Consider the following 11,822-nt stretch of genomic DNA (forward strand, 5'->3'; position numbering starts at 1 on the left):
AATAGTCGAATTAAGGAATTTGAAGAAATAGAAAGAATTGTGAGACGGCGTCTTTATTTTCAGATGCAATTGCCTTAGTTACTAAAGTGAAAATCGCATAATAATACGTGTTGTCCTTGAATAAATAACGAAGTTAGCTCTGGTATGCATAAATTGCTTAAATATTCAAATTCGGAAGTGTCTAGTTTAGCTTGTTTTCTATGCAATCCATAAAGTGATTAGTGACGTATAAAGAAAACTAATGCACTATTCTTCAAACTTCACTGTTTTTGTTTAATTGTCTACAAACTTCAAGCAAATAGCAATAAGCAGTTTAGATGGAAAGTTAATTTGGCAAGTAGCGTTAAATTCATTTGTTTATATTTGAAAACCGTTGCAGGAATAAAAAAAACTTTCAATATGGGAGACCAACAATTTTTTCTGAAATGGAACGACTTTCAGACGAATATGGTAACTTCTTTTAGGCATTTGAGGGATGAGAAAAGTTTTACAGACGTAAGTATATTGTTTGTTCAATTAATTATTTGTAAACAATGAGTATCGACTATAACCTCTTCAAATACACAAAACGAAAATTCTTGTTAGCATGGAGAAATGGACACTCCCTCCATAGACTGAAATACCAATCCATTCATAAATAACAGTAATAATGCTGAAACCTTTCAAAAGCTGCATTGTTGTAAATAACAGGAAATTGAATCGAGTAAATGGTAATTGTTATTTATCATCTTAAAAACACAGGAGTAGGAAACCCTGCATCCCTTGCATGACACCCTTTGAGTTTTAACATGATGCATAGGAATATCTACTATGCTGATGACACAATACACTATCTAAGTATATACATAATTGTTAATGTGATACTTGGCTAGACCAAATATTATGGCTTCTGGCAGAGGTATATCTACAACTTGAGGACTACTGTGCCTAAAACCTTAAGACACAGAGTAAGGATATAAAATGCAACAAAAGAAAAGGATCTTGGCTACCTTCAACTGTGAGGGCCCCATAGAATATATACACATATATTCTTTTGCAATGCTGTGCAAACAGTGTTGGTAATACCACTAGATTAAATAAATAAATATACTACGACAATACACACATCGCCAGCCCCAAAGTAAGCATAGCTTGTGTTATGGGTGCTAAGATGACTGATGAAGATTTTTATGAATAATATACATTACAAATAATATGAATAATACTTTGAATATACAAATAAACACCCAGATACTGAAAAACATTCACAAACATTTTCCAGTAGTGGGAGTCAAACCCAAGGCCTTGGACTCGGAAAGCAGGGTCACTGCAAACCGTGCCAATTGGCTGTCAAGTAAAGAAATGCAATAAACTACTAAATCTGAATTTATGAACTAGTAATTTGAAGCTGTCTATGTATAGTGATTTTATATAATATAAGCAAAGGCAGCCTTATTACTAAAAGTGATCTTATAGAATATAAGATCACTATTAGTAATGAGGCTGCCTGTGCTCCTAATTACTAATAGGCACTAATAGGCGTAGGCACCTTTGCTCCCTAGCAGTAAGTTCTATTACTGTTTTTTTCAATTCTATTCTAAGGGAGAGCCCGAATGTTGCATTACATGATGTTGCATATATTGCACTTCCTTTTAAGCGAAGCTGCAAACCAAAATACAATATTTTGTAATGCTGACACCTATCTGGGGTGAAATTCCATCCCAACCCTTTAACCCTGTACCCTGTATTTACCTTGTATTTACCTTGATAGTCATTTACACTTATCTAGAATTTCATGAGGTGGCACAATCTCCACCATTAAAGTATGAACAAAAAAATATGTCAGTGATGAATATTTTGAGTGCTGTAAGTTACAAAGAAAGTCTATAGAAAGTATATAGTCATCCACTAAGACAGAAGTAAGTGTAAAGATAAAATTACATGGAAATTATATGTATGGAACATAAATGTAATTGACATAAAGATGCAAAAGAACTATATTGACAAAGCTGAGCACTGTCACTCATACCAACTTAAATAAACAGTTCTAAAATAAATAACATTGCTTTGCTTAGCAGAACCATAGTCCTAGTTCAAGCAGTACAAATTTTGCTTTGATTTTACGGATGCATTCACAACGTACTAAACTGTATATTATATATTATTGAATTGTGTGTCTAAATTATAGCACTTATCAACATTGTATTTAAAAATAGTGTAGTCTAAAATTTCATAATTGAACACTACCTATGACATAATTTGGACAAATTTTACATGCATCAATGTTATTGTATGCTCTCCTTGTAATAAATGTGTGCATTGGTTGTTGTGCTTTATTCTTAAATTTCTCGTTTTCGCTATGGTTAATTGACACAGCCGGAGTGGTGGCATAAATCAACAAACATACTATCATATTAAGTAAAACAGTTTTATGCCACAAAACTGTCAATGGCTATTGAATTGAATTATGTTAAGCATTGGCTTAGTAGTATTAGGTTGTCTAAAGTTATCTCTATGTGGGATTAATAAATAAGGAAATTTAATGCTTAGGACAGATGCTAAACTGACTTACTTGACTGTAGTTGTCAATTAGCAATGAATATTTATCTATGCCTTAGCATTACCTATGAGTTACTGGTTTAGTATAAACTTTTTGATGTATATTATAGTAGCAGTTTTGCTTTTGTTTACTGAGTAGGTGGTGAGTGGGTTTTTAATACCCACAAAACTCCTCAATGGGCTATAAAAATACACATATTGTTTTGCTACTGATTTCGGCCACAGTAGTCAATCTCCAGAGATGTTTTCCAACCATGCTAGACATATTATAGTGCACATGTGTGTGTGCAAACACAGGTGCACTGTCTTTTTCCTGACTCATAGTCCGATGGGAATGGTCAATGTAAGAGCTGCTGCAAAATAACAGAAATATCAAATACAATTAATACATTTTTATACCAGTAACATATGAAAACAGATTAAGAACACATGAAGATGTTAAATATAAACTACTAGGAACAGTTGCATGTGACTTTGTTGGTAATTTGGTTATTAGAATATCCATTAGTCTTCAGGGGATGAAAAGTTACTTAAGCAAGCTATTCAAGATATCACCATGATTGACGCACTGGTTAAGCTGAACTTACCTTACAATAAGATAGGCACATTTTTACATGTATGATATATAAATGGATTGCCCTACGAGTTTCTGAAATAACTGTCTTTAAACCAACATACGTCTCAGCTATGATATTATATATAACAATATATTGTACTGTGCCTATTTCGAGAGCAACTATCACATTTGAACAATAATGTTTCAGGTAACACTGGCTTGCGAAGGACAGACGTGTAAAGCACACAAAATGGTACTATCAGCGTGTAGCCCATACTTCAAAAGCTTATTAGAGGCAAGTGGAAATGATTAGGTGGGAGAAGTATAGCAAAAGATGTTTTGACAGGACCCAAAAAACTTTGTTAATACTTTGGTACAGCACTTCTCGTGTCTCATCAACTTAAAATAATATGATAAACTTTAAGAAGCCAATCACAGTATAATTTAGGAGCTATATATTATTTATGTTACTGTAAAGTAAGGCTATATATACATTTCTTGAAAATATATTTTATGTATAATAATTATATGTGTAGTATTAGAACTATGTAGTTTAGTAGTAGTTTGCAATATTTTTATGTAGGTAGAAATTTTTATTGCCGCACAAACCCGTTCCTTGTCTGGGAGATCGCTTTAGCGATAAGACCGCCTTTGCACACCTAAACTAGTTTTTTATTATTTTTTATTTGTAAATGTGTTTCTCTTTTATTTATTTTTTTGGCAATAAAGAATTTAATAATAATAATAATAATAAAAATAAAAATGTGACGTATAACAAACTCTGCCCAGTTTAACTAAGCTCAGGATATTCTTTCCAATACCACCAACACAGTATCTCTAAACAGGATACCTATTAAGGCCAACTCATACTTTAATTATACAAATTCTTGTTTGAGTACAATCTTAACGAAAAATACACATTGTTTAACGATATTATTGTCATACATGTGGCAATTGGCACGTAGAGTTAGTATTAATAGTATAAGTATAATCTATTTTTATATAAATACTAGATATTAAAATAAAATTGTATGAATTTTCAGGAGAACCCATCAAAGCACCCCATTATTATCTTGAAGGATGTGTCATACCTGCACTTGCAGGCGATACTAGAGTTCATGTATGCTGGGGAGGTTAATGTATCCCAAGAACAACTGCCTGCATTCCTCAAGACTGCTGCACGCCTTAAGGTAATTTTTTATATAAATTTTTTTGTAACCTAGACCAGGTTAGATCATGCTTGTGTAGAAAAGGCCTTTTCACTATTCTATATAATGCTCAAATTATATGTGGCAGGGAATACAAACACTACCTTAACATCATAGTGGTTCTTGTAGGAAATATTTTTTTTTACATTATATCTATCTGCCATCGGCTTTTCCAGCCATAATCAGATTGTATGTTTACATGCTGTTTGATTTTGAGGGGTATTCCAGTGAATAACCTCCCCTATAGAGTTAATTATGGTCCGGTAAGTAAAGCTTTATCTTTCGTCCAAGTCTAGTATGTGGCATCTCTTCAGGCGTTTAGTATTTGTGTCTGTAAGCAGTCTCTGTGCCAAGATATTGGGATGTTTCTGGAGTCTGAGTTTGTGTTTCTTGGAGTATTTGTTCACTTCCTCTTTGATGGTTGGTATTTCCAAATATTTGTGAATTTCGTCATTCCGTGTGAACCAAGGTGCACCAGAGATTGCTCTAAGGACAATGTTTTGGAACCTCTGGAGTATCTCAAGATTGGAGTTGCTAGTTGATCCCCAGAGTTCTATGCCATAGGTCCAAATAGGTTTTATTACGCACTTATATACTAGTAACTTGTTGTTCAGGGATAAGGGTGACTGATGCCCTATTAGCCAGTTCCAGCTATGGTATTGAAAGTTCAGTTCTTTACGCTTATATTTGACATGGTGTGCCCAGGTCAGTCTCCTGTCCAAATGTAGGCCCAGATATTTAACAGTTGTTTCACTCGGTAACTCTTTGCCACCCATTGTAACTGGTGGACAATTGTCTTTGCGCAACGTAAAGGTGATGTGCTTTGACTTTGAGGCACTGTATTTAATCCGCCACTTTGAGAGCCACTGATCGATTTTATCTAGATGAATTTGCAACTTTTGAGATGCTCTGTCAGGGTAAATGTCACTTGCTAGACATGCTGTATCATCAGCGTACGTTGCTGTTTCTACCTCTGAAGTGGACGGCAGATCAGCTGTATAGATTGAATAAATTATATAAATTTGTAATTAATTGGTTAAAGTGATGAAATAAGAAATAGTCTTCAAATTACTATTTCTTAATTTTTGCTTTATAGCTAGAGTTAAGGGACTCCTAGAAATCATTGAAAAAAGAATACAAATTACAAACAATCCGATCATGCCACAATTTTGATAGACTACAGATGATTATTATATACATATGCAAAAAAAGTTTTTTTTTTGGTTCCAGGTTAAAGGGCTAGCCGAGCCACCACCACAGATGCCAAGTATCAAGAGAGAAGGGTAGCCCAGTGTGAAAGACTTTAGTGAACGTAAACATCTATGTAAAAATAACAATAATTTACACATAAACACACACACACACATATATATATTTTTATATGGCATTTTTGACACCAGTCCTAATTAGGAAGGACTATTTAGGCACATTAGGGCTTTAACTCATTTTCATGTGCCGTTCAAATCACTGCTTATATGTATGTATACGAAAAAAAGATTTTTTTTTTAAATCTATTGTCAACTTTTTTTTTAACCTTAAAAGTTATTTTATGGGCACAGGGGCTTAAGATGGAATATCGTATTCAATATTTTTATATGTTGAGTGTCAACAACTGTGTTTGATATTTCTAGACTTATAAATTTAACACCAACAGGTTACACCTTTCCCTGCATTAATGGATATATAGTCTTGGTACTTAAAACTCCATTGCACAAAGACATGTATATGATAACATTAGACTTATTCTTTCTATATTTACAGCTTGATAAAAAATGAAATTTGAGTGATGCTATATCATAAAATAACAAGTTAATAGTTCCCATGTGATACTCCGTATTTTGCTGCCTAGTGACCTTCATAATGAGGACTTCCTACGCCTTGCAACAGTCAGGAATTCGACAACTTCAGCTTCCTCACTACTGTCTAAATGTGTAGATTAAAATGCTGACTAAACAATCATTTTTTTTTACGTATGATTTTTATGATCTGCCGAGACTTGACCCTGTGTGCACAATATTAGACGCGGCCTGCGTAGGCCCTAATCGACATTTTTAAAAATAAAATAGAATCTCTAAAGCAGGCTGTACCGCGATTTAAACGCCATTGTTTCTTCGAGATTTCTTTATTTGTTACCTACAAAGATAATAAATAGGATACGACGTCCTTGCCTTAGTTTCTACATTAACGCAAATATTATTTTATTTTCTTATAACAGTCTATGCAATCAGTATACTAAATTGTCAAAAAAAAAACTTAAAAATTAGCTGCTAGCATTTCGTTTTGCTAGGTTAAATGGCCATCTACCCAATAAACAGCACTGCCGCTACGCGCCGTTCGCATTCCTTATAGGGTGTATCTTAATGCACATGTTTTTTTTTTATAAATGCAACAAAACGCATAAACATTAAACAGAAAAACAAGAGACGGTATAAAATTTCTGGTTACTTATATTGGAAATAACGTATTATTTCAAACCTAATTAATTCATCACATATCGAACATGGAAACATAATCTTATGTTAAAAAGAAGTAATAAAAAATCAATAAATATTTAACGCTATGTACACAAATGAGGCAAAAGTGGCGTATTATAAGACACTTGACGAGGGCCCTCGAAAGAGGGGTAAATGTTACAAGATGTCACTTGGTGATATGCCACAAATTATACACGTTTCATATATTTAATTATAATAGAGTAAAATGGCAATAATATTAATTAATCGCACTAAGGAGCATTTGTTCGTTGTCGTTACTATAAATGTTTTTAGAGTTAGGTCCATCTCAAACAGATATGTCGACGTTCGAAATTGAAAACGAAACACAGAGGTTTATACGAAAACATTTTTTGAATAAGTTTGTCTGCGACCACAACTAAATATATTACACTTATTGTGACGACATTTTTGTGTGATTTGTTTGTGCTACGTTAAAAACCAAAATGCCATTACACCTAATTCTAATCGACCGGTAGGAGATATAAGATTTAGCTTTCATTATATCATATAATATACTTAAAAATTACCAATTATACCCTTATTTTTACCTATTGACATCAGAGGCCCATCAAAATAAATATATTATAAAGTACCAAAGATATCTACGTATAATATTTCATTTAGAAGTCCGAGATTTCTCGACTAATTTAAACTACTAAATTGTCATTTACACAGTTTTAGTCGGTATGGCTAGACTCCGTGTTACTAAATGCAACCAGCAATACCTATATTTAGCCATACATAAATAGTAAACATTTATATTTAACTAACTAAAACTGGCCGTTTAAAACTAGGTGTAAACGCATTTTGGTTTTTAGCGATAACATTTACAAAAATGTGTTATCATTAGAATATATCAAGCTATATCTGACGCTCTGATTAAACAGATTGGTGTGGTTGCCAGCACACTTTGGACTTTCCAATCTTAGTTACCTAACAACCAAAGTATTAGCTTATAACCTCCGGACATTTGAACTAAAGTCTGCTTTGCAATCACACCAACTCGTTACTAACTATATTACTTGCTGGTAGTTCAACTGAGATATACAAGACGTTTGATTTTACCAAGAATATTAACGACTGCGATGCACAGCACACGAACCATAGACAAAGAATAATCATGTTTTGTGATTACCAGAATTACTAATGCGTTGCTAGCTTATAAGCAATATTTCGAATACATTGCCGGTGTTTAAGAAATATTACGAATACATCGCATTACAAAATTCACTCAGGGAGCTCACGAAACGTAGACAAATAATAATGATGTTATGTGATTACCAAAAAAAGTTGTTAAATAGGCGTTGCAGAAATATTCCCACTTCATTGCCGGATTTTCAGAAATATTACCAATAAGTTGCCGGTATTTAAGAAATATTTATTACCAATCACAAAGAGATGATTCTTGGGTGCTTTCCTAACTCTTTAAGATTTTAAGAAGGTATTGTCTTAAAGTCGAAATGCGTTTGTTCTTTTTGAATAATATTATATTAAATGTGATAAACTAACCGCAGAAGATATATAGAGATATATTTAAGCTGTTCAATCGAATTGCATGATTACTTTCTAATTTTGGTTACCTAATGTAGCCCTAATGTAGTGCAACTAAATGTTAAGATGTAAATTCCAAATATATTTACTGCCAGCAATTTAATATAGTTCTAGATGTAGATTTACTCCACCAACGGATGCCTTATGATACTTTCCAATACAAATGTCGATTTTCCCAATTGCATTTAAAGTCTTTTATTCTATATTCATTTTTGAAATGTTACAATGTTTCAATAAGCTATCTTAAGCGTTATGCAAAGCATTTTTACGTGAAAACCCCGTAACATGTCAATCTTTTTTCCATCTAAAAAAAATTAGACTAAATTATTCATTAAATTGAACCTTGCATTATATACAAACAATGACATCCACTGGCAAGGGATAAAATTAACATGTCCCCCTGGCAAGGGATAAAATTAACATGTCCTCCTGGGAATAGTACGTTTATTATTACACATATATTATTTGGATATTATTACTACTTGTGCTCCAATTGCTCGGAGATTTGCTAAAACTGTGGGAGAATATACACATCTCCTTTCCCCGGGACGAAAAATATGTCCTGGCCAAATAGAGAAATAAATGTAGATTTCCGTCTATCACTCCCAATGTTTATCCCAAAGCAAGATGTTGCACTAAATTTTGCAATCCACTGGGCTGCAAATAACAATTCCACTGTACATAATCACTGGTACAAAACTTAAAATTAATCTTAGTGTCTTCCTATGTCCGAATAGCTACAGAAAAGTGCATAAGCGCACTATTATTTACTACGCAGTATATTGGAGCTCAAATTTCTTCCCAATATTTTTGGTCCTTCGACGCGGATTTTGTTTATCTAAATAGTATAAGATTCGACTGTTTGTATTGGACTGTTTTAATGACTATGTCTGTTATAATTATAAGGTGTTGTTGCCTGTGTATAGTTAACATTTCATTTTAACCTTTATGGCATATATCTTTAAGGCCCATTTAATTTTATTTTAGATTTCGTGCTCAATAAAAGCATAATACTTTTTTAATTTACTCTTCTTTCTGTAATATCTCTTAATTTTTAAAGTTTGACCTTTTTCTGTCAAAATTGTAGTAGTTTTAGTTTAGGTATAGGTCGTGTAATAAGCGATGATTGTACGAACATATTTTACCCTCACTTCAGCTAAGTGTTAAATACTAGAGGCCATCTTAAATGTTTTTAAGGAAACCATTTTATTTAATTTTATTTGATTTGACTGGTATAAGTTCTTATTACATGACCTGAAATTACTTTTTTAAGGAGGTCTAACATGGCGCTCATGGATTGTAACTAAATTGCAAAAAAAAAGTTAAAATTCACCTTTCTGTACCTAGAAATTTCCATTTTTTTTTGTAGGCCCTGATTCATAGCGTTGAAATTTCTTTGTAAAAATTACTTTCGTAACATACATTTTGACACGTCTATAATATTACTGTACAACCTTTAGGTAATCAATTTTTATTCAAGGCACCAGTACGCTGTAACCGCGTCCCTATTTAGTAAATGACTGACCGTCTTCAAATAAACATGATTTCACAGCGTTGGTTGTATACTCACACTTTGTATGTTTCGCCACGAGAAAAGTTACTGAATAAGGCAGCTGTTCTGAAAGTTGCAAACCGTTAGACCCTTGACCATACCAAATTATCAATAAGTATACCTAAAATAACCGCTGGCAAATTATACGTTTTCTATAGATGTTTGCAATCTGTCAGCAAAAGTTACAGCAAACGGCAACTGGTTACAATCCACTTTTGCCATCTTGGTTCTCGATATAAAATTTCCGTAACGGCATTAGCACATTATTTTATTATTTGTATTCATATGAAATTCTAATGTTAACTTAGTACAAATTCAATTTTTATTTTCCATTCTTCATAATTCATTCTTTGAATGTATCCGACTGCCCAGTGTGAGATTTTCGTCCGACGTTTACTTATTCGATCGCGTGAAAGTTAACTACAGTTTGTATGGTACTGAAAGAGCGCCATCTAGTTACAATACTGTGAAACCCAACTCACACCACCTTACAAATTGTAGTTTTAAGAGGGCCAATTATCAGATTTTCTACCTATTGGTGCGACTCCCCAGTTAAAGTTTCCAAGTGATAGATGATACTGGAGTGACGTGAGCCGGGTTTGATAATAACTTAGGGTCATTATTGACCGTCCATGCAAAATATAAAGGTCTGCAGCTGTCGTTATGAGCTGTGGATTTATTGTACTGATCGGCCATTATTAATTAATTATAATTCTCACATCGGTTAAATTATGCGATAATCGTTCCCGGGGCATGACCCTGGGAATGATTATCGAACGATGTTTTTATGTATCTTTTATCGAGGGGCTCTGATCGCACGATAAATTTCACACAAGGTTAACTTTTATGTCAAATATTTTGAAGACAGGTCCAGAATCGATAGCATTATCGATCTATGTTATAAAAAACGTTTTATTCGCGCCTTTCTCACTAATTTATAATAAATTACTGAAATACATAAAACAGTATATTTGACTTTTAGCACATAAATAACACGGCAACAATTTTCAACTGGACAATAATCAAAATTGCTCGACAGTTTAATGAGTTCGAGGTTTTTAAGTATGATCTCTTAAGATTCATTTCATAGTGTTTGCAAGTGGACTAAAAAGAACGTGATTACTGATGAATTTATGCACCGCACGGCGCAAAGATTGGGACATTTATTTTTCGCTTGCGTTTCTACACCAGTAGGATACTTTTTCGTAGGATAAATTAATTTTTTATTACCCATTTTTAAAGCATTAATTTAAGAATAAGTATTTTATAATTTCAGCATAACATAATTTTTCGTTTGCCAGCTTCCCCTTCCACGTGTTAAATCGTAATTATAGTTGTTGTATAAATGTAAATCTGATATTTTTAGACAGAGTAACGATATTTGCTGAATAAATACTTAGTGATCACGTGAACTAGTTTGTAATGATTGAAAGATTTGTAATTTTAGATAATAATGATAAAGAAATAAATAATAATTATGGTATGAATATTGAGTGTTTTATTTTCCAACTCAACTACTTTGTTTAGTTGGTAAAAGTTTTCCTTCTTCTCCCTGTACATAAGGTTTTTTTTTATAGTAATTATTGACGGATGGTACACGTAGCTTCAGGTGGTGGACAGTTAGTAAAAAACCATAGCATATAAACTGAGCAACGCTTCATGGACAGATAAGGAACGCGTCCTACAAGTGCCGCAGTGTGTATATCAACCCGAAGTGTAGGTAAGCCTCGCGCGCTGGTTGGATTGGAGTTAAGGATATAACCTTCAATCTTTGATATGACATCAAGAGATGATGATAAAGCTTTTAATCGTAAAAACTGGTAACGTCAAAGAAAATTTACCTATGCTGCTCTTAAAATCTGTTTCCTATTTATAATTTTACCATGAGAGCTTTCAGTAGAAAGGTGAACACAGCTTTAAAA

General features: G+C 33.1%; 1 protein-coding gene across 1 annotated transcript; it reads left to right on the forward strand.

The window, feature by feature from the left end:
- The first annotated feature begins 6 nt into the window (after window positions 1-6).
- LOC120632731 (longitudinals lacking protein-like) lies at window positions 7-11,389 on the forward strand. Its single transcript, XM_039902758.1, has 5 exons — window positions 7-142; window positions 380-495; window positions 3,303-3,389; window positions 4,138-4,284; window positions 5,533-11,389. The coding sequence occupies exons 2-5, from the start codon at window positions 400-402 to the stop codon at window positions 5,587-5,589; spliced, it is 387 nt and encodes a 128-aa protein (XP_039758692.1). The 5' UTR covers window positions 7-142; window positions 380-399; the 3' UTR covers window positions 5,590-11,389.
- Window positions 11,390-11,822: the final 433 nt, after the last annotated feature.

Source organism: Pararge aegeria, chromosome 1, assembly GCF_905163445.1.
Source record: "Pararge aegeria chromosome 1, ilParAegt1.1, whole genome shotgun sequence".
In the NCBI taxonomy this organism is placed as follows: Eukaryota; Metazoa; Arthropoda; class Insecta; order Lepidoptera; family Nymphalidae; genus Pararge; species Pararge aegeria.

Bases quoted from the DNA above. Each gene is read 5' to 3' on its own strand.
- LOC120632731 (XM_039902758.1), top strand. From the start codon at position 400: ATGGGAGACCAACAATTTTTTCTGAAATGGAACGACTTTCAGACGAAT. The intron at 496-3,302 runs GTAAGTATATTG...ATAATGTTTCAG, and splicing joins ATGAGAAAAGTTTTACAGAC to GTAACACTGGCTTGCGAAGG. The intron at 4,285-5,532 runs GTAATTTTTTAT...TTTTGGTTCCAG, and splicing joins AGACTGCTGCACGCCTTAAG to GTTAAAGGGCTAGCCGAGCC.